Source organism: Coenobita brevimanus, chromosome 44, assembly GCF_032717465.1.
Source record: "Coenobita brevimanus isolate Jiangsu-jjx chromosome 44, ASM3271746v2, whole genome shotgun sequence".
Taxonomy (NCBI): domain Eukaryota; kingdom Metazoa; phylum Arthropoda; class Malacostraca; order Decapoda; family Coenobitidae; genus Coenobita; species Coenobita brevimanus.
The window spans coordinates 48,194,689-48,214,023 of record NC_136997.1 but is presented as its reverse complement, the minus strand read 5'-3'; the positions used below and the strand labels follow the sequence as shown (position 1 = coordinate 48,214,023).

Genomic DNA, 19,335 nt, shown 5'->3' with positions numbered 1-19,335 from the left:
GAGGGAGGGAGGGAGAGAGAGGAGGGGGCGAGAAGAGAAGGGATAGGGAGAAGAATGAGAGAAGTGAAAGCAAGATAATAAGAGAGAGAGAGAGAGAGAGAAAGAGAGAGAGAGAGGATATGGTAAGGAGGAGAAACGCAGCAAAGGAGAAACAGACAGACAGACAGACAGAGGTGAATAGCATCCCTCGCTTATCCCTTGTTAGGTTGCGGACTGAAACACAAAGGACTTGGGTTCGTGTTTGGCAGGGGTATTGATGCAGTGAGGCTCCTATGACCCACCCAGCTGAGTAAAAGCATCTGGCGTTAAGGAAGCTCCCTAACACCTCTTCCTTAGCGATTTATTTGACTTATTACACCTTACTGCCTTCTTGTATGTATAAGTGGTTCATACTGTTGCTGGTTAAGGAAGCTCCCTAACACCTCTTCCTTAGCGATTTATTTGACTTATTACACCTTACTGACCTCTTGTATGTATAAGTGGTTCATACTGTCGCTGGTTAAGGAAGCTCCCTAACACCTCTTCCTTAGCGATTTATTTGACTTATTACACCTTACTGACCTCTTGTATGTATAAGTGGTTCATACTGTTGCTGGTTAAGGAAGCTCCCTAACACCTTTTCGTAAGCGATTTATTTTGCCAGTTATACCTTACTACATGTTTAATTTGTCCTTATTTCTCGCTTTCGCTGGTCTATTTTTGCCAGTTGGAAGCTCCCTAACACCTCTTACTAAGCGATTTATTTGGCATATTACACCTTACTGTTTTCTTCTGTGTTATACGGATCCTTCTAGTATCGCCATACTGTGCATAAATAACATAAATAACATATCCAGAAATAAATCGCCGAGGAAGAGGTGTTAGGGAGCTTTGGAGGAGAACTCTGGCGTCCTCCAGTCACCTCTCTCTCTCTCTCTCTCTCTCTCTCTCTCTCTCTCTCCCTCTCTCTATGTATATATATATATATATATATATATATATATATATATATATATATATATATATATATATATTATCAGTCTCAGGGTAAAAATGAATAATAATTTTCTCTCCCTCTCTCTCTCTCTCTCTCTCTCTCTCTCTCTCTCTCTCCCTCTCTCTCTCTCTCTCATTTTATTAATCCAGGAAGAGGGCAAAAATACATAGTAATTAAAGCTTGCCAATATTCCCAAGGGCACGGAGGAGGGTGGAAAAAAAAAAAAAAAAAAACTCTTACACCAAAAGATCTCGACGCAAAAGTTGGTAAACTCTACGGTTTCGTGTTGCCACATTTCAACAATAATATGTTTGTTTGGTTTGACCTTTAGCCACATAAAAACCATTAACATGCTTAAATAAAAGGAAATATGACGGGTTATTGCACGTGTTTGCCCAAGAAATGATAATGTAACGTGTTTGAAGTTAATTGGTGGAGAAATGAAAGAATGGGGTCCAACGTGAAATGTGTTCGGGAGAAAGAAAGAAAGGAAGGAAGGAAGGAAGGAGCAAACGAACGAACTAACGAAGGAATGAAAGAAGGAAGGAAGGAAGGAAGGAGCAAACGAACGAACTAACGAAAGAATGAAAGAATGAAGGAGAAGAAGAAGAAGAAGAAAAAGAAACTAAGCAAATGGATCATAACATCGTTCCTTGCATATAGCCACCTTCGTGATATCCTACATACCACCCGGCGATTTTACTCCGGGATCAAAGCAGGCAGTAATAAAAATCCATGTGTACTTAACCATCAGCTGCGTTTGCTTTAATAATTCGCCTCTGCCCCAGGAATTAAGAATCAATTTGCGCGGGAAACCATGGCAAGCCCGTCACCCTCTCCCCCTCATTTGAATTTTATAGCGCCACTCGAATATTAATGCACCATCAGAACGACGATGGACGTAATCAGGGAGGAGGAATTAGATGGCATTTTTTTCTCGTCTTTTATTGACTTTTTCTTTTCTTCGGTGGACGTAATAAAGGAAAATGGATTAGATGGGATTTTTTTCCTTCTCATTGTTTTTTTCTTTTTCCTTTTTTGTTTTTTTGTTTATATTTAAATGAGCTCCACGGATGATGGATGTTTGAGCACAATGGTTGTGTGGGTAAAAATTGCTGTTTCATTTTCGTCAGTAATGTATGTATGTTTCTCTCTCTCTCTCTCTCTCTCTCTCTGGGGAAGGTAGTTTGTATTATGGTCTCTCTCTCTCTCTCTCTCTCTCTCTCTCTCTCTCTCTCTCTCTCTCTCTCTCTCTGGGAAAGGTAGTTTGTATTATGGTAAGTGCACCCGCCATCCACTCACTTGATGTAGCGCTACCTTCAGATGCATCAACGCTGAGTGACAAGCCGCATTTTCCTTCTTTTAAGCCCAGGAAATAACTCCACAAGGACGCCTGGTAGTCAAGAGGGTCAAGGCGGTTTATCTGATATGACCCTTGCTCTTGGGGGTGATTTGGGAGTCATTGTTTACGTGACGCCTTTGAGGGAGCGATTTATCAGCCTTGTTTTAGTTATAGGTATAGTATTAAAGAGCCTATCCCCGGGCCCCTACGCTCCTCGTGGGGCTATAATTGGTTGGGTTATATCTTTCTATCTGTCTGTCTGTCAGTCTATTTATCTGTATCTGTCTATAACTCTCTGTCTATCTACAGTAGGTCTATCTATCTGTCTGTCTGTTTATCTATCTGTATTTCGTTTTAATGCAAGGAAGAAGGAACCAAAGGCCAGTAGCCTGTAAGACTGTTCCCTGTTCATTTATCTGCCTATCTATCTATGTCTGTGTCTGGCTATCTATCTATATCTATCAATCAGTCAGTCAGTTTGTCTATCTGTCTATCTATCCATATATCAGTCTATCAGTCAATCTATTTGTCTCCATGTGTATGTCCATCTATCTATCCATATATCAGTCTATCAATCCATCTGTTTGTCTCTATCTATCCATCTATCTATCACTGTAACCCAGAGTAACAAAATAGGCGCCAAAACACTAAAACCACACCACAATAACAACAACACAACACAAAAAAATAAATAAATAACCCCAAAAATACCCCCAAAAAAATTAACAAAAAAAATGACACAAAAATAAATAAATAACCCCCCAAAATACCCCCCAGAAAAAAAAATAACACTAAAAAATAAATAAATAACCCCCTAAAAATACCCCCCCCCAAAAAAAATAAAAAATAAAAACACTAGAAAATAAATAAATAACCCCCCAAAAAATACCCCCTTAAAAAAATAAAATAAAAAAACACTAAAAAATAAACAAACAACCCCCCAAAAAAATTACCCCGCCCCCCCCCAAAAAAAAAAATAAAGTAAAAAAATAACCCAATCCATCAACAGGAGCGGAAGTGACGGTAGTAGCGGCGACAGATTACGATGATCCGCAAGAGGGCAACAACGCAATCTTATCATACTCCGTCGAAAAGAATGTTATCGATGAGTACACTGGGCAGCCTATCTTTACTATCAGTGCACGGACGGGAAGGTGAGCTGGTGGATTTGTTTGTGTCTGTCTCTGTGTGTGTGTGTTTGTTTGTGTGTGTGGTTCGTGTGTGTGTGTGTGTGTGTGTGTGTGTGTGTTTTCTGTGCGTTTGTCGTTGCGTGTTTACTGTATCTCTCTTCGTTTCTTCCTTTCAGTCATTCGTCTTTTCTGTCCTTCCTTCCTTCCTTCCTTCTTTCCTTGCTTCCTTCCTTCATTCATTCATTCTTTCCATCCATCCATCCATCCATCCTTCCTTCCATCCTTCCTTCCTTCCTTCCTTCCTTCCTTCCTTCCCATCTTCCTTCCATCCTTCCTTCCTTCCATCATTCATTCATTCATTCATTCATTCATACCTTTCCTCCATCCTTCCTACCATATATCCATCCGTCTATCTATCTATCTATCTATCTATCTATCTGTCTTATCTACATTTTAGTTGTTGGCATTCATTTATCCATCCATATATATTATTATTGGTTTATCTGTAGTAACCATGTCATTAATTAAAAAGGAAAAATGAACTGTGATGATGATGATGATGATGATGATGATGACGACGATTAGGAAGAGAAAGAGCAGGAGGAGGAGGATGTTGATGTTGATTATGTCCTTAATAATAATGATAATAATAATAATATAATAATAATAATAATAATAATAATAATAATAATAACATCATCATCATCATCATCCGGACCTCCTTTCCCACCCAAGGGCAGGGTGGGAAAGGAGGTCCTGCTCACGATACTGCAGTTATTGAGGATAATGATGATGATGATGATAATGATGATGGTGGTGGTGGTGGTGGTGATGATGATGATGATGATGATGATAACTTTCCCTAACTCCTCCCGCCTCTCATTTCAGAATAAGTACTGCCCTTTGCTGCCTGGATCGTGAGAGAACCCCCTTTTACGCCATTCAAGTTGTTGCCTCTGATGGAGGAGGTCTGAAAGGTTAGTGTGTAGTAGATTAGTGCTAGAATATGGTGCTAGTCACGAAGAAGTGCTGTGGAAAGGGCGTAGTCTTAGTGGTGTTGAAGGCTGTGATCTGTATATGATGCTAGTAACGAAGAAGTGCTGTGGATAGGGTGTAGAGTCTTAGCGGTGTTGCAGGCTGTGGTCTGTATTTTACTCTTTAACTTGGGTCCAAAATTGCCATCTCTCCATCTTGAATGCTGAGTTGTAACAGTAGGTTAATGCTAAAATGATGCTAGTCACGAAGAAGTGCTGTGGTGTTGAAGAGTGTAATCTGTTTTTTTCTCCTTGGTCCTAAAATTGCCGTCTCTCCATCTTGAATGCTGAGTTGTAACCGTGTTAGTACTAGAATATAATGCTAGTCACGAAGAAGTGCTGTGAAAAGGAGGTAAGTGAAAGAACTGTAGTGTATTTCCTCTTAATCATTTGCTTACTAGGATGTCTCATATCTGAACAAAATTATTTGATGATGATGATGATGATTCTGCTGCTTTAGGTGAAGATGATGATGATGATGATGATGATGATGATGATGGTAATGATGATTGTGATGCTGTACGTGATGTTGATGATGACGATTCTGATGCTGTAGATGATGATGATGATGATGATGATGATACTGCTGCTGTGGGTGATGATGATGATGATGATGATGATGATGGTGATGATGGTTCTGCTGCTGTAGGTGATGATGATGATGATGATGATGATGATGATGATGATGATGATGATAATGATGATGATTCTGCTGCTGTAGGTGATGGTGATGATGATGATGATGATTCTGCTGCTGTAGGTGATGATGATGATGATGATGATGGTGATGATGATGGTTCTGCTGCTGTAGGTGATGATGGTGATGATGATGGTGATGATGATGATTCTACTGCTGTAGGTGATGGTGATGATGATGGTTCTGCTGCTGTTGGTGATGATGATGATGATGATGATGATGATAATGATAACCCTGGCCTGCCACTGCATTCTAACGTATGGAGAATCCCGGCCGCCAAACTCCGCTCGTTACCACTAAGTTCCACAGCCATTAGGACAAGTGAAATGCCAAGTTGCCGCAGCTCAGATATATATAAATGCAGTTACTCAATTAATGGGCCTCAGTTTAACAGTTTTCATGATATGGACACACGTAGATCATATATTTAGAGTAGGAAGTTTTGTCCAGTTGAGAGTGTAATTTCATTCATCATCGTTGCCAGACGCCATGTATCCCAAACGGGGTTTACAAACTTTAAAATTCTTCCTTTGTTACTTACTTACCACCCCCTTTTTAAATTTAATAGTCAGTTGGATTTATCAGGTGTGAGGTGCATCTGTTGCATGTACAAAAGCACTATATGCAGAAGCTTCAGGACTGTATGGGAAATGTCCATGTTGTGGTGTGGCATGGGAGGGTGATTTTGTGTGGTGTGACGTGAGAGGTTGATTTTGTGTGGTGTGGTGTGATGTGGGATGGGGTGGGGTGATGTGATGTGATGTGATGTGATGTGGTTTCGCCAAAGTCACAAAAGTCTATGGGAGTGAAGCACCTTGCATCCAGAAAATGTTAGTGAGCATCTTAGCTATGCTCTCATACGAAAAATGCATGCAGATGGTTAGACCTGTGAGGCAGAACCAGGATTCCAGGGGCTTGAATGGTGTGTGAATGTGTGTCTGGCTCCTTTATCTGCGTACATTGTTGATCTTTCCATGTTTTGTGGACCCAGATCCATCCTTTGGTAAGAAAAAAGGTCATGTAGATGGTAGAAAGAATAAAATAGAAACACATCCTTTGATTGAATGGGTTAACTCCACTGTAAATTACACAGAAAATGCAGTAGACCCACACAATAACAGACCAATTGAGGGGAAAACCAGGCCTGTTAAAGCTGGTAGTCCATTATATCCGAGGAGTGGGAGTTCAAGCACGTGTTTGAAAATAAGCGAGTACAACAGCATATTCTAGTACTAAAGACATAAACTATACCCATTCTGCACTAACTTGACCCATAACTTTGCCCTTTTGCAGATTATTTCACATCCTTGTTATAGCACTCCTTCATGACTAGTACATAACTATAGTCAATAGCTCAGCAGTCTCAAGGGGGACAGGGCAATTTCAGGTTGGGTTGGAGCACAGGGGGTAGCAAACACATATACTGCACCCCATTACACCCCATTTAACAGACATTGTTTGTAATAGCCAATGAAAGTTCGATGGGTTTCGTGACGGCTGTTAAATCTGATATCCGCAGTGCCAGAGTCCATTATAGTGAGGGTCAACTGTACCTGTTAAAGTTCCGTTGCTGCCTTGCTATTGACACTTGCTTACTTGTTGCAGGGACAGGAACAGTGCTAGTCAGGGCTGGGGATGAGAACGATGTGAAACCCAAATTCTCACGTGAGGAGTGGCTGCTCAGAGTTCATGAGACAGTCGGCCCGCTCACCACCATCGCTTTCCTTGCTGTCGATGATCCTGACATCACCAACCACTTTGACTTCAGGGTGAGACTGGCAGAGATCTTTGTTGACCCATTTTTCTTTTTAACTGTTTTTTATGTTTGGTGCTTGAGAGGGATGCCTTTGTGTGGTGGCACCAATAGGACTGGATGGCAGAGCTGCCCGGTTATATATACATCACATACTTCCCTCTCTGTCCCCCCAAAAGGAGAATGGTGGGCTGCAGAAGGAGGGCAACGTAGCCTGCAGTCCACTGGGTTCAGAGATGAGCCTCGCATTGCAACCGCTACTACTACTACTCATTTTATGCTTGCTACAACCAGCTGTGTTTGCTTAGTTTCAATATTGTCAATGTTGTGAATATGAATCCAGGTGGACTGCAAGCTGAAGTTACCATCCGCCTACAGTCCACCATCATCTTTTTAAGAGATAGGGAAGATGTTGAGGGATGTTTTTATAACCACTTAGTTATATTGATCCTACCACGTGAACTGCAGTAGTGTGAGGTGTTTACTGTGAGTATGGCAGAGTGAGGTGTGGTGATATAAGTGAAGCAGTGTGTGATGTGGTGGTGTGAGGTGTAGCAGTGTGAGATGTAATGTGAGTGTGGCAGAGTGAGATGTGGTGGTAGTGTAAGTGTTGCAATGTGAAATGTGGCAGTGTGAGGTGTAGTAGTATGAGATGTAACAGTGTATGGTAAGATGTGGCAGTGTGAGGTGTAGCAGTGTGAGGTGTGCTAGTTTTAGGTGTGTAGTGTGAGTGTGGCAGTCAGGTGTGGTGGTGTAATAACCGTAGCATTGTAAGATGTGGCAGTGTGAAGTGAAGCAGTGTGAGGTGTGGTAGTGTGCAGTGTAGGAGTGTGGGGTGTGGTAGTATGAGATGTAGTAGTGTATGGTATGATGGTAGTGTGAAGTGTGGCAGTCTGAAGTATGGTAGAGTGTGAAGTGTAGCAGTATGAGGTGTGCTAGTGTGAAGTGTGGCAGTGTGAGGTGTGCTAGTGTGAAGTGTGGCAGTGTGAGGTGTGCTAGTGTGAAGTGTAACAGTGTGAGATGTGCTAGTGTGACGTGTGTCAGTGTGAGGTGTGCTAGTGTGAAGTGTGACAGTGTGAGGTGTGCTAGTGTGAATTGTAATGTGAATTGTAATTGTGTGAGGTGTGGCAGTGTCAGGTGTGATATTGTCTTTTACTGCACACAAACTTTTCAAATGACCTCAGCATGTTTAAACTTTATATTGCCAAAGTTGTGTACCTAACTCCATACGAACTATTCTCTCATGAACATAGTAACTACCACCAGCTTTATGTATTTTCAAAGACAGTTCTTCTCTTTTCTCTTCTTTTTTTTTCTCATTTATTTATTTTGCTCTCTTGCTTCTGTTTCTGGATCCTACCAATCTCATCTGTTAGTGGGAAAAATGATGATGATGATGATGATGATGATGATGATGATGATGATTTGAGCATCCCTGGTTTTTGTTCTGGATCCTACTCACCCCAGATATTAGTGGGAAGTAGAATGATGATGACATTGTGTGTGTTGTTTGGCACTGCATGGTGTAATAATATTTGATGTGACACTTTGTTTGGTGTGGTAGTATATGGTGTGAAAATGTGTAATGTAACAGTGTGTGGTGTGATAGTGTGAAGTGTGGCAGTTTGAAGTTCAGTAGTGTGAAAAGTGGCAGCATGATGTTTGGTAGTGTGAAGCATAACATGGTGCAGTGTGGCAGTGTAAGGTGTAGTGTGTGAGGTGTAGCAGTGTGAAGTGTGACATTGTGGGATGTAACTGTGTGAAGGGTGGCAGTTAACCAGGATTTGTTTTAATAACCACAAAATATAGTCAGGTGTGAAGGAATTTGTGTATGCAGGAAAAAACATCCCACCACTTTAAAACATTTTTGTCAACGGGATATTAAAGCAGCACATCATATGCTTTGTGTTTCATTCAGCCACCAACTTTAGTGGAATCTGTGTTTAATCCTTTTATAAAATACAGCTCATAAATATTCCACTATGCCCTAATTGTATTGCAGCCTCTCACACCATAACACTCCCACACACCTCCTGCACCTGATACTCATAACACAGACAGTCATTTAATGCTATATCCTCTACATAAGATCTCTGGGAGCATCTGCCTGAGGTGGCTTGTTTTCTGAAGTCCATTAGGTTCATGTCCAGACGAGATGAGTGCCACAACAACAACTGCTGCTGTGCTAGTTCTCCCTTTAGCTGAATAAAATAATCTGTTAGTAACAAGAATAAAATATAAAGGATTATCTTAGATGCTAAGAGGGTAAATGAAGATTATTTTTAACTCCATCAGTATGATCATTTGACACAGGTAAGGTTTTAAAGTCATCATAGTGAGAGGATTAATAAAGATTATTTCCAGACCTTTATATATAATACAAAAGATACAATTTCAGCCTAAGTGATCTCCCTAGTCTGAGTGACTACCTGGCATAAGCAACAACATGATACAAAGTAGACATCATCATAGTACAAAATATTAGTCCTCTAAAAATATATCAGGCATATTACTGGTAACCAAATTGATGTGTTCCACTCTCATGAATAGTTGTATACTGTATATGCCAGAAGTACAGTATGTAACACCATTAATATGCACATCACAGAGTTGCAGTGGCTTTCAAACATAATCCATGACAGCATTTATCCCCTTGGCTTAAAGATGTCATTTGTAATTCATTCTTGCTTCCACCAGATGATGTTATTCAGCTTTGGAAAGTCAGTTGATGGTCTGGTGGGTTTAAGCACTACAAATGGATTTAGTCAAGAAGAGTCTACATCTGAGGATTGGGTGGGATATGTTACTGGCATACACCATTCTGGAGTAAGCGACTGGTCACTTTTGTTTTAAATATCAAGACTAACTGGTGTAGCTCTTTGCCCTTATGCACCTGATGGGACAATAAAGGATTTGATAATAGGTAAACAGGTATATCTATGCACTGTAGCAATCATTAAAATGTATGAAATCTCTGATGCCCTTCAGATTGTGGAGGAGAGTGGGCCTGGGTGGGAGAGGTTCAGGCTTGTGAACTCTAAGCATGGCAGCAGTGGGGCACTCCAGGCTGTGACAACGCTGGATTATGAGGACCCGCTCCAGCGGCAGGGCTTTAGGTTCCAGGTCCAGGTTACTGACAAGGTAGACATGCCAAGGTTTCAGGTACATTTAGGTCATTTTGGGTCATTTCTGGTCCATTTAGATCCATTTGCTTACACTCAATGGCAGTCAGTTTCATTTGGCTTTACTGTGTCCATTTGAGTCCATTCCAAGCCAGTCATGTCTTGTAGTTCTATTCAGGTCCTGTCATATCAGTTCTGGCCTCCTTAGGTCCAGTTAGATCCATTTCACACTGATTCAGAACCAGTTAGGACTATTCAGGCAATTTTAATATCTATTCAAATCCATTGTCATAAGTTCAAACCATTTGAGGTTCAGGTATGTCCATTTATATCCATTCAGATTGAAGCAGGAAGGTTACATTTTAAACCATGTTCTGATCTAAATCTTGAAGATGCTGTTAGAAACATAAATAGACCCAGCTATAAAACTCAGAAAACCTGCTGTTCTAAATCTCCGAGGGAATTGCCATTTTCAAATATTGAAGAGTTAAAGTCACTGTTTTATATCTTAAAGAAACCCAAAGAAAATTGCCATTCCATATCTCCAAGAAAGATACTGTTCTTTCTGTTCTAAGAATCAGAGAATTTCCTTCTCTGGAAACTATTGGAAGCTGCTATTCAGAAGTTGAAAGAAAATTAGTGTTTACAAAATTCTGAGTTCAGAGGTAGCAAAATTATATGTTAAGTCCAAGCTACAAGCATGTGTGCCTCCATTGATGAGTTTGAGTGGGATAGGGTTACGATGATGATGATGATGATGATGTAGTGATGTGCAGGCGGAGAATGGGTGGTCGGATGAGGAAGGCCATGTGGACTCATCATGGGTGGTGGTAGAACTGATGGATGATAATGACAATCCGCCACGTCTGGCTGCAACCTGGCGTAACCTGACCCTTCCTGAAGACGCACCTGTTGGTTCCTCCCTGGCCACCTTTACTGCCACTGACAAGGATCAGGTGAGGGTTTGTATTTTGTTTTGTAGTCCATTCCTTGAGGCTAAAAAGTCCTTCTACATGCCACACACCTCCGCATTTCATCATTTCTGTGCCAGTATCCAACATCCATATTAAATACAGTAATCACTCCAATATCCGGATCAATAGAGCCATCGGTAGGTTCGGATATTGGTTTTGTCCGGATATTGGGCCCCAGCTTATGGACTTGTACTTACGGACCCTAACACAGAGAAACACCTATACAACTCCCTCCGGACATGCATAGCACCTATTTAACACCCAAATCACACCAATAAGGCACATAAATGACTGAAATAAATGCAATAGACACATAAAATGTGGGTTTAGAAGTATGTTCATACATTAATAAACATTCTGGTACTTATGGACTCTAACCGAACCTAACCTAACCGAACCTAACCGAACTCTGAAAAACCCATTCCTACTGCACATGCATGAGGTAAGTTTAGTATGGAAAGAAGTACAGTATGACACTTTCTGGTAAGTATAGTATGGGAAAAAATACAATATGAAACATTCTGGTAAATATAGTATGGAAAATAGTACAACATGAAACATTTTGGCTACTTACAGCAAGTCCCTGGCCACCTCGATGAATAACCGCCTCCCTCTCGGACTCTGACAGTAAGAACGATTTCCTGAAGCACTTGCACTACACTCTTCCTGAAGTCTTGCACTGAACTTAGTCACTAACACACAGAAGTCCGTTCTCTTTCACAGTGTTCACTTTAGTCCAAATAATGTTCCATTAAATTTAAGTGTTGCACATTAACTTTTCCCAAGTTTTTTTAAGTTTCCAAAGCCAAAACAAAGAAGGTTAGTTACGTTAAATTTCTTTTCTACTTAGTCTTTTCTCCCGACTTGAAAACCTTAACACAACACACCGTTTTTTTCACTGCACAACACTCAAAATTCCCGTGTGGTCTAGTGGAGAAGTTCTTGCTGTTTATTCACTGTCAGAGCCCGAGAGTATCACTGGCAGGCGTCCAAGGGGTGCATCGGTGGGTAGTGGTGATGGCGTACCGACTACAGAAGACTCTGAAGACAGCCGCAAACTCACGTCGAGCGGTGACTCCACTGTAGCTGATGTGCTGGGCTGTGGCTCGGAGCATGAGGGCCTGTCTTGGGGAGGCAACGGAGTGGAACCAGGGCTTGGCACAGCGGGGTCACGGGCCTGAAAAAACTGTCAATCGTTGACTGACGCAAGGACCGACGATTCTGGCGATTGATGATGCGCTGCCGGAGCACGCACTTCCTCCACGAGTCCTGCTGGCCCCATCTCCCTGTCGCAGTCCGGGTGTTCCAGGTAGTCTAGGACGAACTCTAGATGTTCCCGGAGTGCGCTCAGCTTGGGGATGGCTGGAGTAGTGTCCTGCTGGGCGGAGTCTGCATCATCATCGCCTTCGTCGTCGGAATCTTCAAGTTCGGGACTGACACCAGCAACCGAAGACGCGATCTCGATATCAGACAACGTCTGATACCCAGGATCGCCCTCGTCGTCGTCCAACCACTCACGAACATCGTCCACATCAACATCGTCGCCGTGCGTACGTAGCCGTGCATGGAAGTCATCCACGTCAAACCCTAGGAAATCGTACTCCACATCTGTTCCGAGAAGCAGACGAGACCAACCATTTTCAAGAGTTTTTCACAGGGACTTCCTTCCATGCACTAGCCCAGTTGTACAGCGCAGACTTGATGTTGTAGCGGCGAAGGTTTTCCAAAGTCCGCTTGCCTCGAGTGTCACGTCCTTCCTGCGCTCGTCCTCGTCCTCGAGAACCACCATCACCTCGTCCAGGAACTTCCGACGGTACAGGCGCTTTGTTGCCACGATCACTCCTTGGTCCATTGGTTGAATGAGAGCAGTCGTATTAGGTGGCAGAAACATGCACCTAATACGGCCATTCTCAGCAACCAAGTCCTTGTCGCACGGGTGGGCAGGTGCATTGTCGAGGAGAAGGAGAGCCTTTACCTGGTCGCGAGGAATTCCCAGTGTCTTCGTCTGGTAATGTATGACCTCCTTGACGAAGTGATGGTGAAACCAGTCTTTGAAAATCACAGCTGTGAACCATGCTTTCAAAGAATGGTACCATACGACAGGAAGGACATCCATCACCCCACGAAGGCACCGAGGCTGCTTTGCACGGCCAACAATAACGGGCTTAAGCCGGTGCATGCCGTTAGCATTGGCACAACACAAAGCAGATATCCGTTCCTTAGAAAGCTTGCGGCCAGGTACACGCTTCCTCCGTCTCATCGGCGAGAGTGTTCGTTGGCACCGAAAGCGATAGAATAGGCCAGTTTCGTCAGCGTTATAGACTTGACCGAGAGTGAGGCCCTCCCTGTCGATCAAGCCTTTCACCTTGTGCCGAAACTCGTCCACCCATCCTCGTTAGCGTCCAATGCTTCGCCATGTGCTTTTACGGTTAGTAAGGCCATGTCGCAACTTGAACGCGAAGAGCCAACCCTCGGATGCCTTGAAGTCTAGGGCGTCGTGAAGCCTTGCAAACTTCTCAGCAGCAGCCTTCAGCTCCGTTCCACGTACCATCACACCAGCTGCACGTTGCTGTCGATACCAAATCAACGTGGAGCGGTCGATCTCTGCATACTTGGGAGTAAACATAACCTTCCTCTCCACGGTGCCAATCCTACTCGAAGAGAAGTCAGCCGTGTACTGCATGAGCTTGTCTCGGGAACGCTTGATATCAAACAAAGTCGACCGGGCCAGGTTGAACTCGCGGAGAATGCGAGAGGAAGACCAACCCGCATCAACCTTCTCCAATATCTCCCGTTTCTTCTCCAGAGTCAACACCACTCTCTTCCTTTTCTCAGGAGGCGGGGCCATCATCACACACACTAAGAGTAGGGCAGAGAGCAGCAGGAGGCCTTGCAGCAAGTACGGCACCACCACAAAAGCGAGCACGTGGGCAGCCATTACGAAGAGCGCAGGTCCAGTCGCGGTGAGAGACAGGCGGGAAGTGGGGAGGATGCAGCGGCGCTCTATCGGACGTCGGAGGAATGACGAACCAAAACAATGCTCTCACGCGGCGCGCTCGGCAAGTTCAAATTACGGACGGCAAAAAATCGGTTTTTTTTCCAATTTTTTTGGATTTTCGGACCATTTTGGGAATGTTTGATCCCAGGACGATAAGGTTCGGTTAGTGGGGATGTTCGGTTATTGGGCGTCCGGATATTAGAGTGATTACTGTATATGTTAAGAGTCTCATTCAGGACTGGTGTTAAAGCAGTGTACTTATGATATTGATTAACTTCTTCACTGTGATGTTAATTGTCTTTGTTGTCACCAGGCTTCCACTAGACAGCTTTGCTAAACTCTAAGATGGACCTGTAGTAGCCTGGAATTCTGCCTTTCAGAATGTATATAATGTAGAGTGGCGTGTAAATCACTGCAAGGGCTCTTCCCACAATGTAAAAGAATACTTCATTACCATGAGGCTCTACCATTTGTTATGAGAGTATCCTGAGCAGTGAATCAGGCTCTTACATGATGCAGGCACAACATAGTTAGTAGGTAACCTACCACCTCTCATTGACATTTTTACATACTCAAGATGTTGTTGGTGATAGAGGATTGAACTAAGCCTGAGTGTGTTGCAGGGTGGTGCAGGAGAGGTGCGGTACACCATCGACCCGGCTAGCGACCCATACCGGCTGTTTGCAGTGGACTCCATGGGCGAGGTGCGTCTGCGGCGGTGACTGGACCGAGAGAGGGCCGGGGTGCACGTGGTAAGGGTGTTGGCCGTTGACGGGGGTGTGCCAGCCCTTACCTCCACCGCCACCCTGGCCCTCACCCTCACGGACGTCAATGATAATGCACCCAATGTGGCCAATCCAGACACCCTATACATACAGGAGAACAGTCCACCTCACCACATAGCAGACCTCACACTGGACGATGCTGATGACTGGACTCTTGGTCATGGTCCACCCTTTACTGTCAGCCTTGACCCTCGTGCCCCTGACCACATCAAGAAGTCCTTCAGGGTCCAGTTCAATAAAGGTATACATCTAGCCAGAGTGTTTACTCCTTGGCCGAATTGAGCAAAAAATAAATAAATAAAAGTTTTACTTTTTAGACAGTCTTCACATTAAATCAAGGATGTGTGAAGGCAGAATTTTACTGAAATTAATCAGTTGTAATTGAGGCATGTTTCTGATTTATTTTTGTATGGGCACACACACACACACACACACACACACACACACACACACACACACACACACACACACACACACACACACACACACACACACACACACACACACACACACACACACACACACACACACACACACACACACACAGGCAAAAACATATCACTCTGCCTTGTAAAGGCAGGTGATAATAACACAGCTCATAGCTCTGATCCAGTGATGATGATGATGATGATGGTAGAAAGATTAGAAAAGTGATAATGGTGATGATGACGATGGTAGAAAGAAGACTAGAAAAGTGAAAATGATGATGATGATGATGATGATGAAGATGATGATGATGATGATGAAGATGATGATGATGATGATGATGTTGTAGATGATGATGATAATATTCTCATGTTTCAGCTGGTGATGAAGGGAGAGGTGTAGCTGTAGTTAGTTCGCTGGTTCCCCTCGACCGTGAAGAAGGTGTGACACGACTCCTGCCCCTGGTATTGAGTGATGCACAAAACTTGGCCACCACGGCAACGATCACCCTCACTGTGGCAGACATCAATGACAATCTTATGGCCCCTGCATCAAAAGCTGTCTCGGTTAGCAGGCTAAGGGTAAGGGTGCCTTTTTTTTTTAAAATACTGTTGTTTCATAAGGTAGCACAGGAACCTGGGGCTATACTACTGTACTCAGTTCAGACATTTAGGGCAAGAATGATCAGTTGTTCATCCCTGAGTGGCATTCTGTATGCAGTGAACCCCAAACAGTGCAGATACCAGTAGGCCAAAGAAAATCTCTGAAAGTGGATTGAGGGTACTGTTGGAGGAATCAGATCTTTTCTGGAATGGTAGAAGAGACAGGAGCCTTGTATTAGTGAGATAAAAGGGAGAGGAGTGTCTTAGAGAGTAAGGAAGATATGTGAGGGCAATGAATCCTAGAGGCAGTTCTGTTATGGCCATCCCTTGCTCGAAGGTTCTCAGGAGGGAGCAAGTTGTCAGTGATGATGATAAAGATGATGATGATGATACAGGTGTAATTATTTCATTTCATTTCATTTTTGAAGGCTCCAACATGCATGCATGCATCCACCTTAGTCACCTAATGGCAGCTGTCCATGCTGCTCGATCTATGGCAACCTCTCTGTTCAGCCACTTAACCCTGAGGTCACACTTAATGACTTCGTCCCTCATCTTTCTCAGTCTGCCTCTCACAACCCCACCCCCCATAATAATAATAATAATAATAATAATAATAATAATCTATCTATCCATCATCCAATCCTATGTTTCCCCATGAGGAGCGTAAGAGCCCGGGGCTAGGCAAGTTGGTCCTGACATTTAAGATGAGAGTGACCAGCCTAACTCATTCCTGAGTGGCATTATGTGACCAATAATCTCAACCACCCCTTGGATATATATCTTCACTGGCTTAATCCGATTGGAGTGCTGCAATTACCCACTAAACCACCAGGCACCATAATTTGGTTATATGGTTACCACCCAGCATAGTAAATGGTTTCCTGGTTAACAGGAAATAAACCTGGTGAACGGGAAACCATTTGGCTTGTCACTCAGTGTAGAGTCACCCATAGGCAGAAGGAACAGGAAAGAATGAAGGAAAGAAAATAATAGTAATAATAATGATAATAAAGAAATAGGGTTAGAATGCTGATAATGATGATGTTTGACAGGACACTACAGGAAGTATGGGTGTGGGGCGGGTGTATGTGGAGGACCCAGATGACTGGGATGCAGGTGACAAGGTGTGGGCATGGCGGGGGGGACTAAAGCACCCACGCTTCCACCTCAGCACTCACACTGGCAGTGTCACTATGGCAGCTCAAGCACCAGATGGCACGTGAGTTTGTGTCCCTGTTAAGTAACAGTTAACAATCCTTTCTTCCATGATAGACCTTGATGGCATGTGAGTACTTGTCCTTGCTGAGTACCAGTAACAGTTCTTTTCTCTCAACAAAATTACCTTCCTTTGTTTTCTTTCTGCTTCCAGATGACATTAAATAGCATGTTACTTTTTATCACAACAGTATTAAGTAACAGCCCTTCTTCCCTTATCATTATTACTTTCCAAAGTTCCCCTTCTTCTTCCAACCAGATGATAGAATGGTACCTATACCTAGCAATGTGCCATCACATCACATCATCTGATAGAAGCTACAAATGTGCCCAAAAGACTGAAAAAGTAGTCTAAATATGGTATGTGTATTACTGATGGAGTGGAAAGGTATATGAGAGAGGAAGATATGAGCTGGGGGGAGGGCAGTGAAATGGCAGGGGACAGGGCAACATGGAGGCAATTTATTTGTGGCCATCCCATATGAGACTGAGGCATCTGGCAATAGATATACAGTGTTACTAAGGTACTGTAATTTAAGGAAAGATGTATCATTCCCTTCTATCTGCAATTGTTGATCTAAACAGGTATGAACTCCAATTTCTTGTGAGTGACTTGCGACATCGGCAAAGCAATGTGGCAGCCAACGTGACAGTGAAGGTGACAAGTGTTGATACCGATACTGTGAGCTGTTCCGTTCCCATCACTGTCACTTTTCCACCCCCACGTACTCTCATCACCCCTCACCAGGTAACTCATCCTAGAGACCTTCTAGTGAACAGAGATTGGACAGTTTTCCTTGTTGTGGTGTATTTGTCACTCACCTAGCAATAATGAGTGCTCAGCTCATGTGATTTGACTTGATGGTTTAAAGTTCATAGATGTTCTGATAATACGTCAGTACTGTGAATCAATCAGCCATACAAGTCACAAGAGTTAGCAGTGATTATAATGACTTTGTAAATGGCAGAAACCCAACTTTGGTTGAAGTTCTTTATCTCTCATGTACAGTAAGATCTTAGACTCATAGTGTCTTTCTCCAGGTTATTCATGTTGTCTCACTAGGAGCCATATACTGTACTTTCAAACTAAGGAGAGCCACAACACCTTCCTTTTGCAAGTTTACCTTGTGTATTGGGCATTAGTATAATCATTTATGTTTGTCATGTGGAGTTTTGATATTAAAAAGGTATAGGATATAATAAAAAGACAGTAAATTAGTAAACCTTTTTTGGGCAGGGAACTCCATCAGCAAGAATAATTCATGAGGTGATAGCCAGAATCCCTGTGAGGATTAATTGAGATAGTTTTATACCCAGGTGTTGGACAAGGATCTCCTTCACTTGAAAGATTGTTGGCAGTGGCTAGAATTAAATATTTAAGTGTCATCCTGTCCCACAGTGGGTTAAGCTTCAATATGCAAAGTAAATGGCTAAGGAAGAGATGTTGGGGAGCTCCTAAGAGCCCCTGGTACCTCACATTGTCTTGCTACAGTCTTTGCAGTTAACTTTTACCATGCCTATGATGTGATTTTTTTTACTCCTTTTTTTCATTTCCGTGTACATATACATAACAGCCTATTCAATAAGACCCAGTGGCCTTCCCATAGCCCGGCAAACAGCATGACATACCTTTACATATCACAGTTTGGTAACACAAGGCTGTTTTGTTATATGCTAGAGGTATCCCATTCAGTACTGATGTGATGGAATTAGCTGGGATCTGTTCATGAAATTTCATTAAGTTTTACTGTACACAAAGAAGAACTGTCTTTCCTACTGTATATTCAGATCTTCAAACTACAGTATTAGCAGTGACTGAACCTAACAAAGGCAGTTTTATTCGAGTTAGAAAAAGGCTCATGTACAGTACTTAGAAGAGACAATACCTCTTCATAATACATCTAATTTTCATTGAGGGCAGGAGAGTGGGCATACACCTCTGCAAGATGTTGAGGCAGCCATCAACCATGTGGCAGGTGTGGGAGTGAGGGTGGTGTCCTTGGAGGCAGTGGCAGTCTTTTGGGGACGTGGCAGGAAGGGGTGGAGAATTTGGCTGGCTACACACTCGCGCCGTCCACTTGACCAGTTGCTCCTTCTCCACCGTAAAAAGGTAAAGACAAAGCATGTCATTATCATCATCATTGTTGTCATTTTATCATCAGCCTCAGCATTAGCATCACTGTTGTCATCACCTATTTCATCATCATCATTGACATAATCATCATTACCCATATTATTATTAACTATACTGTATATGGTTTACTGTGCACACAGATAA

The 19,335-nt window shown here is 42.9% G+C and overlaps 1 protein-coding gene across 1 annotated transcript in view; it reads left to right on the top strand.

Moving 5' to 3' along the window:
- The window catches only part of LOC145398103 (putative neural-cadherin 2), a 78,522-nt gene that overhangs the window by 15,771 nt on the left and 43,416 nt on the right, over positions 1-19,335 (top strand). Inside the window, 10 exon segments of the mRNA XM_080271057.1 lie at positions 3,328-3,472; positions 4,337-4,425; positions 6,785-6,948; positions 9,921-10,073; positions 10,831-11,010; positions 14,650-15,052; positions 15,616-15,818; positions 16,895-17,061; positions 17,643-17,805; positions 18,979-19,167. Of these exon segments, the coding sequence (XP_080127183.1) occupies positions 3,328-3,472; positions 4,337-4,425; positions 6,785-6,948; positions 9,921-10,073; positions 10,831-11,010; positions 14,650-15,052; positions 15,616-15,818; positions 16,895-17,061; positions 17,643-17,805; positions 18,979-19,167 (1,856 nt within the window).